Genomic DNA, 26,775 nt, shown 5'->3' on the forward strand with positions numbered 1-26,775 from the left:
AGAATTGTTTCTTGTAACAGAGAAAGTACACTGCAGTTCAAGAGCTCAGCGGCATATTTGCTTCAGGTTTAGAGTTGCAGTCATCATATTTATTTAGTTCATTACATTTGTCTCTGAACAAATAGGAGGCCTCACTTGCTTTTATTTTCCTCTTTGATTCCTAATCATTCCATTTGTCCCCTTTCATGGGCACCCATGAATGTTCTTAAATGTGTGTTTATGTGTTTTGTAAAAGATTCAGTGTTATTTAGTAGGTATATTTTTAAATTGCTTAAATGGTATTATGCAATAGTATAAAGAAAATAATCTTTTAGTTTCTCTTTTTGTCATCACCACTGTTTGAAAAATCTCTTCCTGTTTCTGTTGTGTATCTAGCTCAGTGCTTCTGACTACTGCATTGTGTTTCACAGAATTTACTTACCACTTACTCATTCTCCTGGTGATGTCTCCAGCTACTCTTACAAACAGTTCTCCAGAGAATAGATGACACATGTTCCCCTGTGGAACGGTGTGTGAATTTGTTCCAAATATATATAATACTTGGACTGTATAGCTCGGTCATGGAAATGGCATTACCTATGAAAACTTGGCATATGATTGTTCTGTTGAGCAGCTTACCAGAAATGCACGCGGGTTCCTTTTCTCCATGTTCTTGCTAACAACTTCCTATGTTTTAAATCTTATTTTTATCCATTTTATACTATAACATTGGAAGAAATTGGGAAGTTGTTCAATAATTTAAAACACAGAAAGGTCAAACTTTTTTTTTATGGCAACTGGAGTTTTAAAACTTAAAATGGGGATATTGAGGAAAGGTTGAAATGCATGTTGATGTTCAAAGCGATGCATGATAATAATGCCCAGGTTTGCAAGAAGTCTTACTGTCTGGAGGGCAGGGATATTGTTGACCTGTCTAGAAACTTGATCTTGTCAGGGTCCAGTGTCAATCATATTTAGGTAGTCTGACTCAGTTAACTACCCTTACTAGTGACCAGTTAATTAGAATGCAAGTAGACTAATTCATGATGAGAAAATAAAATTATCAAGCCTCCTGGTCATTTCAGTTGGCCAGTTTTTGTCTATAGGGAATTAAATATAATTAGAAGAGGTAGCTTGGTGAGTTTTAATCAGGGCAAGAGGAAATATTCTGTGATTCAGATGATTAATGGTGCCAGCCTACCAAAGACTGATGTCATTTATCTATTTTCTAACGTTTTAACAATCTTGGAACTGTGAGATTTATAGCACTGTTAATTATGATGTGATAATCTATGTCTTCGATTTGATTTTATCTTTATTATAAAGAGGCTTTCTCTATAGTGCACATAAATTATTTTATGTATAAGTAAGCTATTTAAATTAAACTATTTGAACGAGAATTAGTTGCACTGTTAGATTGAGGCAATAAGGATTGTAACGAAGTTTTATAGGGATTTTGCTGTTGAGAGTAGAACTAATTTTGTAGGACCTGTAGAGTAGATAAGAAACATGGTTTTAAATTATTTTAAAGCATATATGTTTTAAATTAAATTTAGAATTAAACAATATTCTATAGTTTTTCCTCTCATTGAACCTTTATATTTCTAATGAGAACTTAGCTTCAGTTTTTTAAAAAATAGAAGCAATTTTTTTAAAAACAGAAGAAGCCAGTAGAAATATTATTTACAGAAATTTTTTGTAGCAGATCTTTTCAGGGATATATCTATCTTGGTGTCATTCTCATCACTTATTTTTTACTTCAATTTATGATCTCTTTTAGGTAATTTATATAGATCTTGAAATAATTAAGCATATAACCAGATATAAGGATTTTAATTAGCACAAAAAAAACCCTTGAAAGATTTTTCAGTTTTTAGCTTATATGTATTGTATTACTTATGGAATTAATTTGAATTTAACTGATACCAAGTATGGCTAGTTAGAAATTCAGCTATGGGGCTTAAGTTTTATACTTTAGTTTTTATTTTTCTAAAGCTCTGAGATTATATGATCTTTTCTTATTGTTTAAATTGGAAAAGATAGGTGAAAATATGATTTTCATCTGAACTAAGTTAAGGAGTGAAGTGTCTTTTAGATTTTGATTATTGGAATTACATTGGATGAAAAATTCCTTTTATTTAGTTATTAGCTAGTTGACCCTCTTTATTGCTAACCCAAAATGAAGGTAGGTTAAAGGCATATTTTCTTTTTTATTTTTTTAATGAAAAAATATCATGACTAGATAGTAATGGTACAAATAATTTTGTGTTTTTATCAGGATGCTTGCAATTTATTATTATTAGAGGAATAGTAAATTGTGTACGCACGGAGACTTAAAAGTGGAAATTTCCCATTTTCAGAATAAAAAAGGAACTTTATGATTTTAATAATAATAATATTGATAATAATAATGCTACATCTAAATATTTCAGTTAAAAATTGTGCAAACAGTAGCACTGGGAAATGCAGAATACTAAATATGTATATCATGGGAGAATACTGCCACCTTGTGTACATGAGATGCTATTTTATTTCTTCATTTTCTTTTGTTATGCCAGCTAGTACAATCCTGTATATGTTTTTCACCATTTGGTATAGTGTTCAGATGTGGAAATGTGTTGGAAAAAAAAGTAATTATTCTTTTTCATGAAGTAAAAATCAAGCAAAATTTTTCTTTTTCTTGCCAGGAAGAGGAGTTTCGCATTTTGAAGACATCGAATTTGGTTTAGTTAGCTTTATGAATTGGAAAGTCTGAGAAATCAGCCTGGTTAATTAATATCTGGGGTTAGTTGAGAACTGAATTCTTTTGCTTGAATCTTATAGAAAGTTGGTGATTCTTTTATCATTCATCATTTTAGTGCTTGCTGTGCTTTGGAACATTATTCTGGATGACAGCATTCATTATATTGTAGAGAAGGAAATACAGGGCACCGGACCTCCTGCCGCACCCATATTCCTTGATGTTACAATGTTTTCTTTTAGGTCCAGTGTTGAAGAATGACTGTAATAATTACATGTAATAGTGCTTTGAAAAATATTGGTGTGAAGAAAAAAGAATTTCTCTAAATCATTTTGGTTACGTGGGGGAATGACTTAGTAGGTTTCAGATATTACTTTTCCTTTTTTTTCAGTGAGAGGAAGGGAGGCAGAGAGACTCCAGCATGCACCCCAACTGGGATCCACCCGGCAAGCCCACTAAGGGTGATGCTCTGCCCATCTGGGGCGTTACTCCATTACTCAGAAACGGAGCTCTTCTTAGCGCCTGAGGCAGAGGCCATGGAGCCATCCTCAGTACCCAGGGCCAACCTGCTTCCATCAAGCAAGGTTGAGGGAGAGGAATAGAGAGTGAGAGAGAGAGAAGCAAGAGGGGAAGGGATAGAGAAGTAGATGGGTGCTTCTCCTGTGTGCCCTGACAGGGAATTGAATCCAGACATCTACATACTTGGCCCATGCTCTACCATTGAGTCAACTGGCCAGGGCAAATATGACCTTTCTAAAGAAGAATCACCAGACTGGGTGTTCACTTTCTGATGCTCCCAACTAGCTTGGCTGTGTAATCATGAGCGCTTTTCTGGGCACAGGTTTCTATATCTGAAAAATCAGCAGTTGAACAGGGTGATTTCTAAGGACCTTTGTAGCTTTAAAATTCTATGGTCATGTAAAGTCTCAGTGTTTAAAATGTTGATGCTGTAATGTCCTTTAATGTACCCATTATACTCTATTTCTATATGAGAAGTTATTTTTAAGTTTAGTGTAATCACATTAATTATGACTATACATAGACTATATTAGTAAGTTGAGGGAATATATGTATATAAAACTTTAAAATGAGAAGCCTAGGAAATATGCCTACTTTCTGTTTTAACACTGGGTACTTCAAGATTGGTTTTGGAGTAACCTAGTATTAATTGCATGCTATTCAAGCAATATAACACATTTTGTGAGGTACAAATGCATTCCAAATGCCTACATTTCAACTTCTGGAAAGTCTCTAAAAGTTGGTTATAAATATGGTAAGGCCCAGATAGGCAGATTTTTCAGATTGAGATGAAAAGAGGAAAAAGTGACCTTGCCTATGTTAAAAACTTGGAAGTTCTTTAGGATGTTACCCAACAGAAAATCTAAGGCAAATATTCTTCATCAGTCTGTAAATCACTTCATTTTTAGTGCACAACAACCGATATTTTCTGCTTATCTTGATTCATTATTTTCATCAAGTGCTAAGAACGAACACATGTAATCAGGTTTAGTTTTCGTTTGAGGCCATCTGTGAATAATTTTTTAAAATTTTAGGCATAATTTTAAGGAAAATGATTCTCATTTGTTAAGCCATATGAAAGTGCCAAATTCAACATCAGTATTGAAATAATTTCCCAGTGCCAGTGGTAATACCAAAGCAAAATAACTATAACAGCATTTTTGCTTTTATGTTGCGTAATGCCGAACTACTATAGAGTATGACAAATTCGCCACCTAATAAAATGTATTTCACATACAAAAAGTTATGCACATATTATGAAACATTAGTAAAGGTGTTAAAAATGTAAAAGTTATCCTAATGTAAATTATTATGTATATATTATAAAAATAGAGTATTAAGGAAATCATACTTCATAAACATAAAGAAAATGTAAATCATGAAAAAAAGCAAGGTGAATGATGACCTAATATGTTTTTAGAAAATGTAATATTAAGAAAATAAGTGTGTCAGTGGTGACATTAGTTACAAGGTTTTCCTACAGAGAGTTCTTAGAAAGATTTCTTCCAAAACCTCCCTCTGCAATGAAGTAGGAATGTGAAATTAGAAGAAGATATTGGGCAGTAGTCTGTAACAGACTCATCTACAAATTCTATCTCTGGATTGATACTCTTGAGATATTTTTGAACAGTTTATTTTTGTATACGGACTATAGTTTTTATTAATAGCAAACTGTAATTCTAAAGAGTATTTCTAGTTTTTTTTCCTTAATTTTATATATAGATGGAGATTTCAGAACACAATTAATGACCTACATTTGGTTCAGCTGTATTGTGTTTGTGCTCTACTTGTTTGAAAAACTTTTCAGCTGGATGAAGAATTATGATTGTACTAAAAAATTTGCATGTAAGTTGTCATTTTCTTCTTGAGAATTATGGAGAATTAGAATACTTTCCAATGAGTATGTACATCTTTGTTTATTTTGAAATAAAAATACTGATATATAATTGACATGTAACATTATATTAGTTCAAATGTACAGCATAATGATTTGATATTTGTATATATTGTGAAATGATCACTATAATAAGTCTGGTTAACATTCATTATCATGTTTTTTTCTTGCGATATATTTTGAAATTTTAATGTAGTAAATAAGTTTCTGAATAGAGAAAAGTTCTCTTCATCAAATTGCATAATTGAATTGCATTGAGATTCACTATCACTATTTCTTTTAAAAAAATTTTACTGATTTTGTGGTGATATAGTTTAATAAAATTATATAGCTTTCAGATGTACAATTATATAATATATTATCTGTGTATTGTATTGTGTATTTACCCCCCAAACTCAAATTTCCTTCTGTCACCATTTATCCGCTCCTTAACTCTCTTCTACCTGCCTCCCCCCTTTTCCCTATGATAATCACCATACTGTTGTTTGTATCTACAAGTTTTTTGGGTTTTTGTTTGTGGTTTTTTTTGCTTAATTTCTTCACCTTATTCTCCCAGTACCCCTCAAACCCCTCCCTTCTGACAGCTGTTAATCTGTTTTCTGCCTCTATGTGTCTGTTTCTATTTTGTTAGTTAAATTCTGTTTATTAGATTCCATACATAAATGAAATCACAGGGTATTTGTCTTTCTCTGACAGGCTTATTTTACGTGGCAAAATGTTTTCCAGGTTCATCCCTGCTGTGACAGAAGGGAAGATTTCTTTTTTATGACTTAGTAGTATTCCATTGTGTAAATGTTTCACAGTTTTTTTATTCAGTCATCTACTAATGGGTAGTTGGGCTGCTTCCAAATCTTGGATATCGTAAATTATGCTGCAATGAACATAGAAGTGCATATGTTCTTTTGAATTAGTGTTTGGGTTCTTTGAGATATATTTTCAGAAGTGGAATTGCTGGGTCATAAAGCAGTTTCATTTTAAATTTTTTGAGGAGACTTTTGCTGTTTTTCACAGGGGTTGCCCTAGTCTGCATTTCCACCAGCAGTGCACGAGGGTTCCCTGTTCTCTACAGCCTCACCAACACTTGTTGTTTGTTGATTTATTGATGATATCCATTCTGACAGGCATGAGGTGATATCTCATTGGGGTTTTAATTTGCATTTCTCTGATGATAGTGACATTGAGCATCTTTTCACATGTCAATTGGCCATATGTGTGGCCTCTTTAGAGAAGTGTCCGTTCAGGTTCTTCATCCATTTTTTTAATTGGAATTTTGGGGAGATATTTGATATAGTCCCATTTGTTTATTTTTTCTTTTGTTTTCCTTGCCCAAGGAGATATATCAGAAAAAATACTGCTTTGAGAAATGTTCGAGATTTTACTACCTATATTTTCTTCCAGGATGTTTATCATTTAGAGTTTTACATTTAAGTCTATAATCTGTTTTGAGTTTATTCTTGTGTATGGTGTAAAAAGGTTGCCTAGTTTCATTTTTTTTGCACATATCCAATTTTCCCAACACCGTTTAATGAATAGACTGTTTCTACACCATAGTATGTTCTTGCCTTCTTTGTCAAATATTAATTGACCTTTAAAAGCATGAGTTTATTTTTGGACTCTATTCAGTTCCATTGATCTATATGTCTTGATTTGTTTTTTTTAGTGCCAGTACCATGCTATTTTGATTACTATGGTCTTGTATTATAGTTTTATATCAGGTGGCATGATACCTTTAACTTTTTCCTTTTTTATTTGGGGTCTCCTTTGGTTCCGTATAAGTTTTTGGAATATTTGTTCTAGTTTTGTAAAATTTGTATTTTACAAATACAAATAAATGCATTGGAATCTTGATAAATATTGCATTGATCTACAGATTGCTTTGGATAGTATAGACATTTTAATAATGTTAATTCTTTCTATCCATGAACACGGTATATATGCTTCCACTTTTTTGTATCTTCTTTAATTACTTTTTCACTGTCTTACAGTTTTCCAAGTACAGCATCCTTGGTTACATTTATTGTTGGGTATTTTATTTTATTTTTTTGATGAAGTTGTAAGTGGGATTGTTTTCTTAGTTTCCCTTTCTGATAGTTTATTATTGGTGTACAAAAATGCAACCAATTTCTGGATATTTATTTTGTATCTTGATACTTTATTGAGTTTATTTAATCAGTTCTAGTCAGGTTTCAGTGGAATCTTTAGGGTTCTCTATATCATAGGTTTTTAACCACTGGTCTGTGGGCTCTGCCAATTCACCTGAAATTTTGTGCTAGTCCGTGAAAGAGTTCACTACCCTGATGTTTTATGAAATTATAGACCCAGTGATCTTAGTTGAATTCACTTATGCTCAGGGTGACATCTGCCTTTGCAGTCCCTGAAATAATTCTCCTATTTTCACTGGTTCCCAAGTGTAGAATGTTTGAAAACCACTACCTTACACTATCCTAATTTTTTTAAATTCTTTTTTCTTTTTGCTGCTCTGATTGGGTGTTTTCTGCTAGCTTGTCTTCACATCACTGATTTGATCCTCTGCTTCATCTAACCTACTGTTTATTCCTTCTAGTGTATTGTTCATTTCAGATATTGTTTCTTCATTTCTGACTGCTTTTTTATGCTTTCTGTTTCCTTTTTCATGCTGTTGAGCATCCTTATAACCATTACTTTGAACTCTATATCTCATAAATTGCTTGCCTCCGTTTCACTTAGCTCTTTTTCTGGAGATTTCTCCTGTTTCATTTGGGGTATGTTTCTTTGTCTCCTGATTTTGACCACCACTTTGTTTGTTTCTATGTATGAGGTATTTCTGCTATGTCTCCCATTCTTGGTAGGGTGGCCTGATGTAGTAGGTGTGCTGGTGGGGACCCTGTTGCGTAGTCTCCTTGAGCACCTGAGTTGGGTGCTTCAGGATTGTCCCTTGTGTGTGTTATGCGAGCCTTCTTGTAATTGAGTCTTGGTTACTATTGGCCCATTTGTATGTGGGGTCAACCCTCAGGTTGGCTGACTGTGAGAGTTGACCCTGACCACAATGTACAAGCTATTGTGTAGGTGCTGACCACACAAAGTGGAATTTACCTCAGCAGGGTCTGGAGTCTGCCAAAAAAAATTTTTTTTTTCCGATATGCTGTGAAACTATATATTTGGATCCTACTCTGATATTGTTTGAAGTTGGCAACTGAGTGTGTTGCTTCTGGGGCCTTTTGGGAAGGACTCTGTGCAGGTCAGTATCAGACACTGCCTGTGACTGATCCTTGGTACCCTGTTTGGAGTTACAGAGCTCTCCGTACTTTGTGGCTGCCTCTGCTGGGCCTGGGTGTGCACAGGAAAGACCAAATTGCCTACCAAGGCTGGCTTACACCCACACCACGTCTGGGGGCAGGTCGGCAAAAGGCCCGAGGCACTTCTGCCTCCACCTGCCTCTACCTGCTGGCTGCCTGTTAGGCTCAGTCACTGAAAGCACCTCTGGCAGTACTGGAGTTGCATAAAGTAGGTTCTCAGTGAGTCACCAGGTAGGGGTTAGTGGTGTTGCCCAGATTGATACAGGTTCAAACTTGGTGTCAGTGCTGGGTCTGAGGGCACTCAGCAAAAGTCCTCGGGTATTCCAAGTGTAGCTGCTGCCCATCAGGTGTCTGCATACCTTTGTGTTGGGGAAGGTCTGAGGGAATTGTCAGGGTGAGGCCAGTGTAGTGTGTCAGGCCCAAACAGACCAAGATTTGACTATGTGAAGAGAGGCCTCTACACCAGTCAGGTGTCTAAGGGCAACACAACTCGGTTTGTCCCAGATTCTGCCAGAACCTCCTGTGGAGGCTGTTTTAGTAGGGTGGGGCTCCCGGGATTCGGTAAGGTGGGCTGTAACTTCTGTAAATACTTGGTTATAAGACTTTGGTTCAGTTAGTCTTCAGTTGGTTTTTCAGGGTGATTGGTCTGTATTTCAGTTGTAATTCCAGTTTGGTCCTGGGAGTAGGTGAGTGTAACTTGCATCTACTCTGTAACTCTCTTGAATCTCTGACTGAAAACCACCAACACTTGATTTTAGTAGCCCAGACATAGTAGGACATTATGTTAAAACGTAGTAAAACCTGACACAACACTGAAATGTGGTTGTCCTGTTGTGTTCTGCACAGCCCCAAACCTATCTATTTTTAATATGCAAAATTGAATGAGTGCACCATTGATTTTGATGAAAATTATTTTTAAAGCTATGAAATACTACATTTGGAAATTAAAAATACCATATTGTTTTGGAATACTGAAAAATGGTATAGTTATTAACTGTTAGGTTAATTTTAATATGTAGGTCAAGGTAGAGGTTGGTAGCTATATGGAAATTGAAATATTTAGAATGGTTGTAGACCCAGTATTCAGAGTCTTAATGTTCTTAAGTGTCTTCTATTAGTGTCATTACTTTTGAACCTACTTTGTAAATTGGTCATTTTTAAAAATCATAGCAGAAAATTAATAGTCAATTTTCTAATACGTGCAAAAATTTGTTTCTATTCAAGTAAATTTATTTTAACAGCAAAAAAATTTTAGGCCATTCTATCATATATGTACAATAATATACAAAATAAAGCATATTTTACTCTAAGCATATTTTTCTTATTTGTTCTTTGTTTTTCTTTGAATGAATTAAATTTAGTGATTGCCGTCCTTTGTGAACTAGGTGCTGCTCATTAAAGTGATTCTATATTTGGAAATATTAATTCCCAAGCATTGTGATTTGCATTCATTTCATTTAAACATATAATATTAGTAGGATAAGGTTTTCTTTTAAATGGTTGTGAAAGTTAATTAATGATGCACTGTTAAGGTCTCATATGTTTTTCTTCTTACTAGGCAAGAAGTTTTGAAATGGGATGGATGGGGATATAATGACTCCAAGTTCTTCTTCAATAAGAAAGGCCAAGTTGAGTTGACTGGGAAAAGGTAACTAACTCTTTATTCTTTCTCTAATTCTGATTTTCTCTTTCTATGAAAAATTTTAAACATAAGTAACAAACATGTTCAAGTAATAGATGTGCATAGAAATAGAATAATATAATGATTCCTTCCTCGATTTAAAAATTATCAGTGTTTTACCATAATTGCTTCATTGTTTTCTGTAGTATATCAAATTCTGACATTTTATGTCACTTGTAAATATTTACATAGATATCCCTTAAAAGAATAAGGACCTAATATAGGCAGTCGTGTAGTACCATTATATACCACCTAAAATAACAAATTTTATTATATGTGATTACCCACTCCACATTCACATTTCCCCAGCTGTCTCAGAAATGCCATTTTTTTTGTTTATAATTTTTTTTTGTGTGTGACAGAGTGAGAGACAGAGAGAGGGACAGATAGGGACAGACAAACAGGAAAGGAGAGAGATGAGAAGCATCAATTCTTCGTTGCGGTTCCTTAGTTGTTCATTGATTGCTTTCTCATATGTGCCTTGACTTGGGGGCTACAACAGAGAGAGTGACCCCTTGCTCAAGCCAGCGACGTTGGGCTTCAAGCCAGCAACCTCTGAGCTCAAGCCAGCAATCATGGGGTCATGTCTGTTATCCCATGCTCAAGCTGGTGAGCCCATGCTCAAGCTGAGACCTTGGGGTTTTGGGCCTGAGTCCTCTGCGTCCCAGTCTGATGCTCTATCCACTGCACCACTGCCTGGTCAGGTTCAAAAATGCCATTTTTATAGATAATTTATTTGACTTAGAATCCTAAATGGTCTGCAGTCACCACATCACTTAATCTTCATAGCACTGCCTTGTTCAAAGTAACTCCATTTTTAAGACTGGGATTTTACATTTAGGTGTGGGTTACTATGGAAGGTGAATAGTTTTAGGTGAATATAAATAGTACTTTTAACATTTTCTGAGATATATTGGACAAGAAGTAATGAAGGAAGTTTAGTCATTTGTGTGATAGCTTTTACATTTCTGAAATGTTTTTGTTAGTGTACTGATAAGAATTCTAAAGAATATTTGTATTGTTACTGATCTAGATGCAGTAAAATAAGTTCAGTTGATTTTAAGCACCGCTGACCCTGCCAGTGCTGGTGTTTGGGGTTGTCTATTGATACAACTTTTGCAAAGACAGTGAGTATAGGTATGTAATATTTGATTGCTGGCTCAAAAAACAAATTAAAAATTGAGACTAGGTAAAAAATTGGATTGGATCTATTATAATATGTTCTAGTATTGCACTTAGCATTAATGTCTATTGGGCGTTAATAGGCTTAGATTATTACTTTTAAAACTTATATAGTATGCCGATATATTGAAATTTCAGCAAGAAAACTTGTATTCCTTTGGAGAAATTATTTTTCTTTGCTATGTAGTCATTCTATATTATAACTTAAATATGCTTTGCACCTGAAACAATTAGGAATTAATTTTAATGAATGTGTGAAGATGTATGTTTGACCTTTGCTTTTTAATAGGAAAAATAAATATCTGCATTCTTATTTCCATCCTTAAGTCTGACTAGGCAGCATGTTGTTTGGAGGCTTAGTTGAGAATTTGTATATAATTCAGATAGAAGGAATTTCTGGTTAAAAATAAATTTACCAGTATTCTAAATGTTGAGTGTTTTATATTTTAAATAGAATAATGTCTAATACAGTAGAAACTTATCTATGTAGAGGTTGGCTTTACAAAATCTTCTGCTGAGAAAAGATGATTCTTCTGAACTCTCTCTTTGGACCTTGAAGGTACAGCATCTTTGTTTTACAGGAGAGGACAGATAAATCAACTTGTATTTCAGCACAATGCCATTGAAAGTAGAGAATTTATCTGTTGGTATTGAACATTGGAAGATTGTTGCTAGGGCCACTCTAACCAGGATGGATTCCACCAAGGCCTTATTTGTTTGCATGGTTGACTCCTGAGTTACAGTCCAGTGGGGAAGGTGGGAAGAGAACAGGATGGTGCAGGAGGGTTGCACTGATTTGCAGATCCTGCAAAGAGAGATCAGGAAAATTGGACACATTTGACTTACTGGAAGGCCAGCCTTTGGTTCCCATAGGGTAATTCTCAATTCTCCAAACTCAGAAATGGAAATCAGATGGCCTAGGATTAAATACAAACTACATAAAAAAATTTAGTAACTAAAACTAAATATTATACAAATAAACTGTTTCACATACTCAACAACTATAAACCTCTTTTTGCCCCACCCTGTACAATAGTTTTATTTGGTTGACCTATCATCAATTTTGGCAGGGGGTGGGAAAGTAGAGAAGGTGCAAGAACATTATAGTGACAAAAATTACTGAATATAGCTACTGTGATTTTATAGATGTCATTCATAAAGAATTTTAGTTTTATGATCTCACTTGGAATTGTGGCAAGGGAAGACTCAGACTAGAGGTATCGTTAGACCGAAGCCTTATTCATAACCTGATTCAGATCTTGATTTTATAACTTACTAGTGCTGGAACCTTGAGTAAATAAGTTAATTCCTTAAGTTATCTAACTTCTCTGTGCCTTAACTTTCTTATCTGTAACTGGGGATAATAGTACCAAATTTGTATTATTATAAGTTAATATACATAGGACACTTAGAACACTTCCTGACACATGATAATACAAAGTGTTTTTTAATAAAAAGTTTAAAGTACTGTTTTAAAACATTAAAAAATTTGTTTTGATCTTTTCAGAACTCTTATATTACTGCTATTATAACGCATTGGATTATTATTGTTTGTATGTCAGCTTTCCTCATTACACTGATCTAGCATAGGATACTTAATTTCTTTATTTTTAGCACTTATTGCTATTTAATATTTTGCTACCTCTGAGAATTATTTCTAAAACTGAAAAGTTAGATCTCTAAGCACTTGAAGTTTTCTGCATCAATCTCTTCATATAAAATTTAGGATTTCTTGCATATGTGAAATCATGTTGATGTTTTATATAAACTATTTAAATAGGGATTGAGATGAAAGATGTAGGAAACAAAATCAGAGTAGCAAATCTAGTTTTTTCTTACTATGCACACTATAGTGTTTTTGTGTGTTTTCAGTGTGTTGTACCACTTCGTGTAAAGTCTAAGAACCTTGCAGATCTATAGGTTTATTTTCTGTTCCCTGTTCTTATTATAATTGGCACATATAAACTACATGAGAGAATGTTATGATTTTTAAATTAAAAAAAATTAAGAGCCTGACCAGGCAGTGGCATGGTGGTATAGTACAGCGTTGGACCCGGACATGAAGGACCTAGGTTCAAACCCTGAGGTCACCAGCTTGAGCGCAGCGTTGCCGGCTTTGTGTGGGATCATATACATGAGCCCATGGTCACTGGCTTGAGCCCAAGGTCACTGGCTTGAGCACGGGGTCACTTACTCTGCTGTAGCACCCCAGTCAAGGCACATATGAGAAAGTGGTCGATGAACAACTAAGGAACCACAGTGAAGAATTGATGCTTCTTATCTCTTTCCCTTCCTGTCTGTCTGTCCCTATCTGTCCCTCTCTCTGTCTCCCTCTCTGTCTCTGTCACAAAGAAAAAATAAGCAAGAATTGCCATTTATATTTACCCACATTATTTGCTCTTTCTGGTATTTTGTATTCTATCTTGAAGATTTGAGTTTATATTTCTATTTCCCTTCAGCCTATAGAAATTCCTTTAGCACTTGACCAGGCAGTGGTGCAGTGGATAGAGTGTCAGCCTGGGATGCTGAGGACCCAGGTTTAAAACGTCAAGGTTGTCCCTGGCCAGTTGGCTCAGCGGTAGAGCATTGGCCTGGCATGTGGACGTCTTGGGTTTGACTCCTGGTCAGGGCACACAGGAGAAGTGACCATCTGCTTCTCCACTTCTCCCCCACTTTTTTTCCCACAGCCATAGCTCCAATGGTTTAAGCAAATTGGCCCTGGACGCTGAGGATGGCCCTCACCTCAGGCTCTAAAAATAACTTGGTTGCTGAGCAACAGAGCAGTGGCCCAAAATAGGCAGAGCATCGCCTGTAGGGAGTTTGCTGGGTGGATCCTGGTTGGGGTACATGCAGGAGTCTGTCTGTCTCCCTGCCACCTGTAGAGAGCTTGCTGGGTGGATCCTGCTTGGGGTACATGCAGGAATCTGTCTGTCTGTCTCCCTGCCTCTCAATAATAAAAAAAAGGAAATCGCAAGGTCACTGGCTTGAGCGCAGGCTCATCTGGCTTGAGTGTGGGCTCACCAACTTGAGCATGGGGTTGCTCGCTTGAGCATGGGATTATAGATATGACTCAGTGGTCTCTGGTTTGAAGGCCAAGGTCACTGGCTTGAGCAAAGGGTCACTGGCTCAGCTGGAACTCCCTGGTCAAGGCATGTGTGAGAAAGCAATCAATAAACAACTAAGGTGCCACAACGAAGAATTGAAGCTTTTCATCTCTCCCTTCCTGTCTTTCCTGCTCTCTCTTTCTCTCTCTTTCTTTCTCTCTCACTAAAAAACAAACGAGAAAATGAAATTCCTTTAGCATTCTGGTAGTATAGGTCTGCTGGCACCAGGTTTTCTAGTTCTCTTAGTTTTCATCTGAAAAAGTCTTTATTTAACCTTTGTTTTGAATGAAGGATATTTTTACCAGAGACAGATTTCTAGGTTGACATTTTTTTTCTTTCAGCACTTTAAAAATGTTATTCAGTTTTTTCCTAACCTATTGTTTCTGATGAAAAGTCAGTCATAATTTTTATTGTTATATTGTATATAACGTATATTTCTCTAGATCCTTTTAAGATTTTCTTTGGTCTTCTCTTTCTGTAATTGCAACTTGACTGTTGTACCTAGTGCAAGTTTCTTTGCATTTTTCCTCTTCAAGTTTCCTGACCTTGAATTTCTAAATTTTTCTCTTTCATCAAATTTGGAAACTTTCAGCTATTACTTTGTCAGATATTTTTTTCTCTCCTTGGGTCTTCATTATATGTATGGTTGTTTTTTGTTACTGTTCCAATAGGTCCCTGAAACTATTTATTTTTCTTTCTTTTTCTCTGTTTTTCAGATTGTGTATGTTTTATTGCTGTGTTAAGACATCTCTTGTGTATGTTTTATTGCTCTGTTAAGACATCTTTGTTAAGTTGCTTCAGTGAATTTTTATTTCAGATTTTTAATTATAGAATTTCTTTTTTATTCTTTTTATAGTGTCTTTTTTTGTTTTGCTTTTGCTGTGGTTTCTTTTCTGTTAATCACTGGGAATGTAGTTCCTCTTTTGTCCTTTAGCATAGTTAATAGCTCCTTTTAAGTCCTTTGTTCTGTTTCTGATATCTTGGATCATCTTAGGGTAAGTTCTATTAATTGCCTTATCTCTTGATTATGAAGCACACTTTCTTGTTTGTTCATGCCTAGTAGTTTTGAAGTATAACTTGGACATTGTTAATGAAATGTTGTAGAGGCCCTGGATTTTGTTAGAAACTTTTGTTTTTACATATAAATTAACTTGACTGATCTCAAGCTCCCAATTTCCCTCTATGGTGGTGAGCAGGTGAGTTGTCTGTTCAGTTAACGCTTTGAGTAGTACGAACTTCATGTATGTCCTTGTGCCTCCTGACCATCCAGAGTTTGATCGTAACAAAAATTTTCATTTTAAAAATGTGTAAGGCAACATTAAAAAAAAGGCAAATGTATGTTCTTCTTGTTTTCATCAATTGGTTATCAAACAAACATGATTTTAAGTTAATAAAACAGTAACTGGACCTAATTTCATTTTTTGAAAGAACAACTCCCGGGGATTCGTGAGCATGAAAAAAAACTTATTACTCAAAGGGTTAAGCTTAGCTTGGCTGCTTAACATCTACTCCATAGACGTGTAATTCAAGGTCAGACAAAATTTGGAAAGAGTTTATTTATAGGTCCTTCTCTGACTCTCTCCTTTCCTGTGATTTACCTGTACTTTTCCCAGGTGTGCTGTGCTCACTTCAAACACTGTCCTCTGACTCTTGAAGCCAGGATGACTGTAGGTATCTGCATATTTGTTTCTTTAGTAAGGCTTTCCTTCAAGCTAAAGCCTGTTTGAAAAAAAAGAATAATAGAAACTCATGTAGTGCTGTTTTCTTCTTCCAAGTACACTTCTTTTTTTTGTGGCAGAGACACAGAGTCAGAGAGAGGGACAGATAGGGAGGGAAGAGAGATGAGAAACATCAATTCTTCGTTGGGGCTTCTTAGTTGTTTATTGATTGATTTCTCATATGTGCCTTGACGGGGTGGGGGTGGGGACTACAACAGACCAAATGACCCCTTGCTTGAACCAACAACCTTGTGCTCAAGCTGGTGAGCCTTGCTCAAACCAGGTTAGCCCGCGCTCAAGCTGGTGACCTCGGGGTCTCGAACCTGGGTCCTCCACATCTCAGTCCGACGCTCTATCCACTGTGCCACCTCCTGGTCAGGCTGGTACACTTTTTTGCTTGCTTTTGGTCTGTCCATACCACCTTCTCATAGTTGGGTTTTATTTGTTTTTGTCCAGAATTTATAATTACATGTGAGAGGGTTGGTTTGATAGGAACAACTTGACTATTATTGAAGCAGAATCTAAGATTTAAAGTTAAATGAGGATACCGTTCTCATCTTTTATCTTCTTTTACCTTACTTAGGTATCCTCTAAGTGGCTTGACCTTACCAACTTTTAAAGATTGGATCCAGAATACCCTTGGAGTAAGTCTGGAGCATAAAACTACCTCTAAAGTAAGCAAATTAATGATTAATAATATGTTTAACTCTATGTGTGAGTGTGTGTGCTTAATCCAAATTATTTAAACTTATGTTTATAATTTGTTATACTTGCTTTAATGCATTTGTCATGTTTTTTTTTTTGTTTTGTTAAGAAGTTTACTAGTTAGGTTGACCTTAGTGTAGTTTTACTTTTCTGAAAGGGATTAGAAAACTAAACTGTGTACATGCTGAACTAATGAAATTGTTAGTACTTCTTTGTATTATGACTTTTATTATTTATTATTATTTGCTGTGGTATGGTATTCTGCATATCCCTCTAACTGGATATAAGTTCCATAAGTGCAATAACTATGGCTGATACTGTATTCTCCATTATATCCACCGTGTTATTAAGGACTATAGGTATGCAGTAAGTACTTACTTAATTTATTTATAAATTCACTAATACATTCTATTCTAGTCATTAAATTAGGCTAAACAATTAATTCCTTCCCTTCCCAAACCAAATTCTTTTAACATTTCTTAAAAGATCTCCTTTTTCATCTCCTTAATTCTCTCTCTTGACTATTTGTAATTATTTTTTTATATTGATACAATCTGTATACCATATCCAAAAATTTCACCAGTTGTATTCTCATGTACTTTTTTTCTGTTTTTTGAGCCCTTTTCAATTTTCAGTAACTCAACAAAATAGTAATCTAAAGTTTTATCTCTCCAGGGCCTAGAACAGTGCCTGGCTGATACCATGCACTCAGTAAATGTTTATCGTATAAATATATAACAATCCAGCAGAAGATTGGTTCCAGGGCTCCTGGGGATACCAAAATTGGTGGATGTTCTAGTCCCTCATATAAAATGCTATAGTATTTCCATATAATCTATTTTTTCATATAATCTACAGCAGGGAATGCCTATATACCACTTCACTCACATTGATTCAGCATATTGCTTGGCCTGCGGCAAATTCAAGTTTTGTTTTTTGGAACTTTCAGGGATTTAAAAAATTATTTATTTATTTATATTTTAGAGAGAGAGAGGAGAGGAAGAAAGGTAGGGAGAAAGAGAGGGGAGAAAGGAAGGGAGGGAGAGAGAGAAAGAGAGAAAGAGAAAGCATCAATTTATTGTTTCACTTACTTGTGCATTGATTGCATCTCATAATGTGCCTTCACTGGGTATTGAACCAGTGACCTCAGGCTCAAGTTGGCAACCCCAGAACTGAGTTAATGACACTTGACTCAAGCCAGCGACCTTGGGTTTTGAATTAACAACCTTACATTATGGTTGTTATTCCATCCACTGTGCCACCACCAGTCAGGCCTTTCAAGAATTTTTTTTTTTAATTTTTTTTTTTTTTTTGTATTTTTCTGAAGCTGGAAACGGGGAGAGACAGACAGACAGACTCCCGCATGCGCCCAACCGGGATCCACCCAGCACGCCCTGGTGGGCGACGCTCTGCCCACCAGGGGGCGATGCTCTGCCCCTCCGGGGTGTCGCTCTGCCGCGACCAGAGCCACTCTAGTGCCTGGGGCAGAGGCCAAGGAGCCATCCCCAGTGCCCGGGCCATCTTTGCTCCAATGGAGCCTTGGCTGCGGGAGGGGAAGAGAGAGACAGAGAGGAAGGAGGGGGGGGGGTGGAGAAGCAAATGGGCGCTTCTCTATGTGCCCTGGCCGGGAATCGAACCCGGTCCCTCCCCGCACGCCAGGCCGACACTCTACCGCTGAGCCAACCGGCCAGGGCTTTTTTAAATTTTTGATTGGCCGTTGGTTGAATCTGTGAATACAAAACCCACAGATATAGAGTGCCAACTGTGTAATTAAAAATTAAATACAGATCCTTAATAAGATGCTAAAAGGCTTTATATACATATGTTTTTCTTTACATATTATTATATTTTCTTTTTTCCAAATGCTATAAAATGGTTGATTTTTTCTGTAACAGATTTGATTTGGACAGCCATTTATATTTCTCTTCCTATATGCTAGGTGATACTAGGTGCTTTTCACACAAATGATCACATTTACCCTTCTATCCTAATGGCAGCTGTATAAATTTGGTGGTGATAAACTCATTTAACAGATCCAGAAGCCAAAGCTCACAGAAGTTGGGTGACTTGCCCAGTGTCACAAATCTTAAAAGTTGAAGATTAATTTTTCAAGTTACCTGTAAGTTGAAATTAAGTATCAAGTTTATAATTATGTTGTGAGTGTTATAGGAGCTCTATAAAATGATTTTATTACTTAAAATGTGAAGCTCTTTTGCTGTTTATTTTTAGATGGTAATGGAGTGTAGGAAATGATTAATTTTATCTGTAGGTGAAAATGTAGATAGTGTAAAAGTCAAGTCCTCCCCCCCGATCTCCTTAATCTAAAATTGAAGATTCTAAACTTTGCTATCTTCCTTGTTGTTGATTGCAGTCTTTATAAATAAGAAAAAGGTGGGCTGGTTCTGGCCAGGTGGCTTAATGGATCAAGTGTTGTCCCAGTGGCCAAGGTCATGGATTTGATCCCTGGTCAGAGCATGTATGAGAAGCAATCAGTGAGTGCACAACTAAATGGAACGACTGTTATATGGACCAATGAGTTCATGCTTTTCTCTCTCTCTCTCTCTCTCTCTCTCTCTCTTTCTCTCCTTTTCCCTCTCTCTCTCAAATGAATGGAAAAAGTAAATAAAAGAAAAAGATGGGCTATAGAATAAAAAGAGGAAACATAAGGCTCTTATAACTTATGTTACAAAATGTGATTAACCAGACCATTTGCAATTTGTTACTATAACAAAGTTGGTATCTATACATATTACATGTTATTTTTCTATGCTTCTCTCTTAGTTTGGATATCAAAATGTTTTACATTTTATAGTCATTCTCCCTAACAGAGGTACTCAAAATTTATTTTGTAGAAATAAGCCAAAGAAACCCATTTTATTTTCTAGGCATCCTTAAATCCTAGTGATACACCTCCTTCTATTGTAAATGAAGATTTTCTTCGTGAGCTAAAAGAAACTAACATTTCATATTCACAAGAAGCAGATGATCGAGTATTTAGAGCTCATGGTAAGCAACTTGATATAAGTGCTATTTATTTTTAATTTTTAATTTTCTGTAATTTAAGATTTTTTGCATTTTTTTTTTTAAATCACAAAACAGGTCATTGTCTTCATGAGATATTTTTGCTCAGGGAAGGAATTTTTCATCGAATTCCTGATATAGTTTTATGGCCAGGTAAGTTCTTTTTATTCTTATACTCTTAATTTAGTATTTTTAAATTTTAAGTAAATTTAGTTTGGAAATATATAATTTTTAACATGTGAGTTGTAAAAAATATCGGTAACTATATTTTTAGAATTTGCTGAAGGTCATAAAGTTCTTTCTTGATCTGAACATCCTCAGCTGTTGGTTTTAATGATTTATTTTGTTGCTGATTATCTTCATTTTAAATAAGTAAAAAAACAAACAAATAAGTAAAATATTATATTAGGAGGTTAGTAGAAATAAATATCATATTGGGAAGCCAATAGGAAAATGTATCTTTGGCCTGACCAGGTTGAGGCACAGTGGATAGAGTGCCGACTTGGGATGTTAAGGGCCCAGTTTCGAAACCCTGAGGTCACCGTCTTGAGCCTGGGTTTACCTTCTTGAGCACATGGTTGCCAGCTTGAGTGTGGCATCATAGACACGACCCCATGATCACTGGCTTGAACCCAAAGGTCACTGGCTTGAAGCCTAAGGACCCTGGCTTGAGCAAGGGGTCACTGGCTCGGCTGGAGTCCCGTTCCCTCCCACCCCCAGTCAGCGCACATATGAGAAAGCAATCAATGAACAACTTAAGTGCCACAACTATGAGTTAATGCTTCTCATCTTCCTCTCCTCCTGTCAATCTTTCTCTCTCTCTCTCTCTCTCTCTCTCTTTTTCTCGCTTAAAAAAAATGTATTTTTGGTTACTCTGAATGCTTAGTGAAAGTATCTGTAATGATATTTCCAGGTCATTAATTAAGATAATTAAATTATTAATTAAAATAATAGATTACTGGAAACTGATAACTGTTGATATCAGCTTGTGGACTACAAGTGATCAGATGGTGACAAAAGCTTTTTAATATACATACTGTCTTTGATGTGAATAATTAAATTTTGAGAAATTACTTTTATTGAGGGGTTTGGCTTTAGATAAAGGATAGATGAGCTTTCTGTTGTTATTTTGCTCCATTGATGCACTATATTTATTTATATGGTTTTTATACCCATCTCTTCTATCAAAAAATTTAAAGCAGAACAGATATATTGTTTCTTTTTGTTTATAATTGCCTTTTTTAAAAAGTTGCATTGATCTTTTGATCCTTTTTTCTCTTCACACTCTATGAAAGGAGTATATAGAGTATTTTATTTTTCAGAAAAATGGCTTATTCATGGACTATTAATTCTTTGATGTGATCCTTCTACTTTGAAGGGAGTATCTGAGGGAAACATCATACTTTTAATAAGGGGGTAAGAGGGAAGTGACATACATAGCAGGCAAGTCCAGTAGCACAGTGGTCCCCAACCCCCGGGCGGTGGACCGGTACCAGTCCGTGGGCCATTTGGTACTGGTTCGCAGAGAAAGAATAAATAACTTACATTATTTCCGTTTTATTTATATTTAAGTCTGAACGATGTTTTATTTTTAAAAAATGACCAGATTCCCTCTGTTACATCCGTCTAAGACTCACTCTTGACACTTGTCTCGGTCACGTGATACATTTATCTGTCCCACCCTAAAGGCCGGTCTGTGAAAATATTTTCTGACATTAAACCAATCTGTGGCCCAAAAAAGGTTGGGGACCACTGCAGTAGCATATGTAGCTGAAATGAAATTACTTTCCTGATACTTGTGATACTTTCTGTGTATTTGGAATAGTATGAAATAAATCTTTTGTCTCTGTTAGTTTAGAAATTTAGCAGCTCTTAAAAAAAAAGAAAAGATATACTAAAATATAAGAAATACTTTTGTTTCACCTGCTTATTTTTTAATAACTAAGCTATCCTCTACCAAAATTTGGGAGTCATTCCTTTTTTTTTATTGGAATAAATGAAAATAATATTTATTCTTTGATATATCTTGGGTGGAACTTTCTACTACCCCTTTTAGGTATTTTCTTTATATATCTCAGTATTAAAATATTAAAAAATAATTACCATAATGGGAATATATATATTGCTTTAAGAAATCAAATATTTTTTTTAAAATTCAGATATTAGAAACATGGAATTAGTTGTTGCAAAAAAGTTTCTTTATGCTGTAAAATTCTTTCTTCACAACTTTGCCCTTCCATTTTTTTTCTTTTTCTATCCCAATTTCCAATTCAGGCCCTCATCAGTGCATATCTGGAGTTTTGCAATAGCCTTAAAGGTTCTCATGCCTCAAGTTTCTTTTCCCTCCAAGTTTCCATACATTCTTGAAAGGTTAATTTTTTGAAAATACTCCTTTTGTCATCTTGTTCCTTATCTAATGAATCCATCTGAAACGTATATGGGTGCCTGAATCAAGTTTATAATTTTACTTCTGTTGAATTTTCCATTATCAAAAGTTCTTGGCCTGACCTGTGGTGGTGCAGTGGGTAAAGTGTCAACCTGGAAATGCTGAGGTCGCCGGTTCGAAACCCTGGGCTTGCCTGGTCAAGGCACATATGGGAGTTGATGCTTCCAGCTCCTCCCCCCTTCTCTCTCTCTGTCTCTCCTCTCTCTCTCTCTCTCTCTCTCTCTCTGTCTCTCCCTCTCCTCTCTAAAATGAATAAATAAAAAATTAAAAAAATTAAAAAAAAAAGTTCTTGGACATAGCTTGTCTCCTAACAGGTTATTAATTCATCGAGGCCTTTATTTAACTTCAGTGTAAATTTCCTATTGCTGATAAAGTTCAACTTTTTCTTTGCATGAAAGCAAGTTTGACATAGTATAGCAGTGTGAAACGATGTGATAGTTTACTGAGAGGAGGGGGCTGTCTTACCTTGCAGTTTGAATATTTATTAATGCTATATATAGTACATATATGTATCTCATAAATCTGTCATTGTGGATGTCTGGCTGTAATCTGAATCTGATTTTTACATATTGCTTTAATAGGAAGTCTAGGGCTTGTTAAAGAGTAAGAACTTATAGTATATGTAAATGTTCTGATTTGGAATATTCTTTAAAATAGGATTTGTCACCATTCTGACTGTTACACAGTATGGATATCTCTTTTTTATTTAGTTTGGATAAGTAGTGACTCATACAATATATGTTGTCTGTAGTATGTATGTTTAGAGAAATAAAGTCTTTTTTAGCAATAAGATATTTTAAAAAGTGCTTCACTTATTAAATTTAGTATTTATTATTTTCAGTGATCTAAATACTAAAACTTTAGGTCTGTGAAAATGTTTGCTAGGTACTGTTCTAGGTATTGAGGATAAGCAGTTAACAAAACAAAAGTCCCTGTTCTCAGGTGCCATACAATGTAATTGTGGGTGGTGGTGGAGTAACTGAAAAATAACTAAATAAATATGTAATGTATTGAATGGTGGTATAAGGAAAAATAAGACAGTAAGAAGACAGCAAAATAGTGTGAGTTGTGAGATGAGAGAATGCTCTGTCAGATAACATGGTCAAAGGATAGCTTCTGATTAGGTAACAATCCTAGACATAGTTTTGCCTTGTTAAAGGTTTCTAACAGGCATATTCTGGTAATTGTTAATGAATAATTAATATTTAATAGAAATTTTACCACAAACAGTAAGGTTTATGAGTTTAATCTGAAAGTTTGAAAATGAGTTTTTATTAAAAACTTGAATGATACAAGTGACATATATTTCTAGTTTTGAGCAAATTTGAGAAATAATAATTAGAGCTTTTTTAGAACAGTATTTTTATATTCGTAGATGGCTATTTCTCATTTTTGTTGCATTTTTACTGTTTTTCAGGTTCTTAACAAGTAATACTTGGTTTTTGTATAGTTTGCTTAATTCAAGTCTCTCCTTCATGCTGTTATAAATTCTATAAGAAGATTGATTTTTCTAAGATATTCTTTTTGCCATGCTGTTCCCCTCCTTGACCTATGGCTAGTCAGATTGAGTCTTAGCTCCTTTTGCTTGGTATGTAAAGTCTTCTCCAGTCAGGCTTGTCTCATTTATAACTTTTTCACAAATAAAGATATCTTTTAGTTATGTGCAATAAAAAGGAATTCATATGCAGTATATTACACATAACATTTTAAAATTTGTTTAAAAAACAATAAAGAAGCATCAATAGATGCAAAAATTAATGGGTGAAAGTATAATGAGAAACATATTTATATAGTTTAAGTATTATCCCACAATATCATATTAATTATAATATTTTTAGAGTGAAGAAACCTAGCAGCTACTATATACCAAATGATGAAAGTCTCATTACCAGAAATGAGACTTGTCTATATCATGCACGTCCAGATGTAACATGCTGAGAAAGGCATGTCACTTTTGCAGAATTCCTGCCAAAATGTATAACCTGAATTTAATCATATAAAAGCAATTTTACACCCCAGATAGAGGGACAGTCTGTGGAATAACTGACCAGTGCTCTTCAAAAGTGTCAAGGTCCTGAAAGTCAAAAATAGATTGAGAAACTGTCTTAGAATAAAGAAGATTAGGGAGACATGCCAACTAAATGCAGGGTGTGATTCTGGTCTGGAAAAGAGGACATTAGAGGAACAGTTGGCCAAATTTGAATAAGGTTTGTAGATTAGTTAATATATAGTATTGTATCAATGTCAAATTGCTTGGTTGTAATAATTGAACTATAGTTATGTAAGATGTTAGTATTTGAGGCTACTTGGTGAAGGAAATATTTTGTGCCATTTTTGCAACTGTGGTGTGTAAGTATGAAATTATTTTAAAATGAAAAATTAAAAGGATAAATAGTGGACATTTTGTTTTACTATAGCTATTTCATGTGTTAATAAGTGAATAAATGAAGGAAAAATTTACTTTATACACCCATATTTTGCAGGGTTACCTAGATTTTATTCATGTTTCTGTGATTAATTTATTTTCCCTTTTTTCAACAGCATGTCATGATGATGTAGTTAAGGTTGTGAATCTAGCGTGCAAATATAACCTTTGTATCATACCAATTGGTGGTAGGTATTGTGCCTTTTGAATTTTAATATAATGTAAATTTGTTCTTTCAATTTAAAATATTTGAATTTTAAATATTTGTGCCGTCCCACTGAAAACAAATATTTTCGTGATTATGATAAGGTTATTCTGAAAAATTGGTCTGTGCTCCTCATTTCTGTTCTGAGTATTTCTAAGATGTGATGTACTTAGTTCATGGCTTCTTTCCCATTATGGATCCTTGTTGAAGCCGTGACTTTAATGCCTCAATAAGAACATGGTTCTGCTTTAGTAATTACTTTCTAACCTTTATCCTTGAGGAGAGAATAGTTTTCAAAGCTTAAATATACCCAGCATAAACCTTTGTGAAGGAATGCAATGTAGCATAAAAGATCAAAAAAGACATTAATGATCAGATCATTATCTTCTAATATTGAGGAACTAATATTGGTTTGTATTTTAAGACAAATTTGATCTTTCATCAACAACATTATTTTAACAATTTACACAAGCCAAGGGATTTTGCCTTCACGGACTGAATTGGCAGTGATGGAATGGAAATGGGACCCCAACAAATCAGGAGCTTCAGATTCCTTCTTCAGCTGATACTTCCTGTTGAACTCATACAACAAAGGCACTACAGTGCCCCTTTTAATGAACTCTTTTTCTGATTTTAGATGGCTGGCAAGGAAAATAGTGGTTATTGAGCATAGGCATGCTTTTAATTGACAATTAATGGTCTCACCTTATAAAATTAAGCTGAATCTCATAGATCAGCAACCCTGTAATTCTTACCTTGTATTAAGGTGACTGCCACATGTTTTCTGTCCAAAACGGATGGAACTACCAATTAAGAGTTTATTCTGATATATATTGATACAGATAACAGTTAAGAACTAAACACCATATTCTGTATTGGTTTCAAGAAATCATTTTTCCTTTGACAACAAATGTCAATGGAAGACAGAAGTACATTATTTAAATACTTTTATGTATTATTTATTTTACATTAAAATCACTTTCTCACCAGAGAACACACAATTTTGTTTTTGAATATCATATAATCTGGGCAGTTTTAACTTGTTCATGCCCTTTTGTATGGGCATGTAAGGTATTATTTTAAGTGATAAATGAATGTCAAAATTATGACAGAAAGGAGGTATTGGTGTCTAGTTTAATAGGATAGGATTTTTTGTTTTTTTTTGTTTTTAAGCTACCTTTCCATAGTAATCATTAGCTTAGAACTTTTTTAATCATGGTTTTTGTAGTTTCACAAATTGCTAGGGGCTTCACTTGAGTGTGCTCAGGGGATGGAGCCACATTCCATTGCTTTTAACTCCATAATAGTTCTTCATTTTGTCACACAGCATAAGAGAAAGGTGAGTTGCTTTTAGTGTGTTAGCATTTACAGATTACATTTTGTAGGCACTGGTAAATATGGGTATTCTCTAGCAGGCCTATTTGTATACTTTGTATTAGGGTTTTGCCTTGTATATAGCTAAAAATAAAATATTTAAACATAAAGGTATTTTTTTTATTTTGGCAGGAGGAACTAGTGTCTCTTATGGCCTGATGTGTCCTGCAGATGAGACAAGAACAATTATTTCTTTGGACACTTCACAGATGGTATATGATTATTAAGATGTATTTGAAGAAAGCATTTAGTTTAAAAAAATATATTTATGGCTCAGCCTTAGTTGTTAAAGAGTATATTGACTTTTTTTTCTTTGTTTATTTTTCTAAAGTGAGAAACGGGGGTGGGTGGGTGGGGGTGGCAGACAGACAGACTCCCGCATATGCCCGACCGTGATCCACCCAGCATGCCCACAAGGGGGCGATGCTTGACCCCTCTGGGGCATTGTCCCACTGCATTTGGAGCCACTCTAGCACCTGAGGCAGGGGCCATGGAGTTATCCTCAGC

The 26,775-nt window shown here is 35.0% G+C and overlaps 1 protein-coding gene across 1 annotated transcript in view; it reads left to right on the forward strand.

The window, feature by feature from the left end:
* AGPS (alkylglycerone phosphate synthase) overlaps window positions 1–26,775 on the forward strand; it is a 139,966-nt gene that overhangs the window by 14,931 nt on the left and 98,260 nt on the right. Inside the window, exons 2-7 of the mRNA XM_066346540.1 lie at window positions 9,966–10,055; window positions 16,676–16,766; window positions 19,683–19,803; window positions 19,897–19,971; window positions 24,806–24,877; window positions 26,401–26,480. Coding sequence (XP_066202637.1) covers window positions 9,966–10,055; window positions 16,676–16,766; window positions 19,683–19,803; window positions 19,897–19,971; window positions 24,806–24,877; window positions 26,401–26,480 — 529 coding nt within the window. The remainder of the gene's footprint in view (window positions 1–9,965; window positions 10,056–16,675; window positions 16,767–19,682; window positions 19,804–19,896; window positions 19,972–24,805; window positions 24,878–26,400; window positions 26,481–26,775) is intronic.

Source organism: Saccopteryx leptura, chromosome 7 (assembly GCF_036850995.1).
Source record: "Saccopteryx leptura isolate mSacLep1 chromosome 7, mSacLep1_pri_phased_curated, whole genome shotgun sequence".
NCBI lineage: Eukaryota > Metazoa > Chordata > Mammalia > Chiroptera > Emballonuridae > Saccopteryx > Saccopteryx leptura.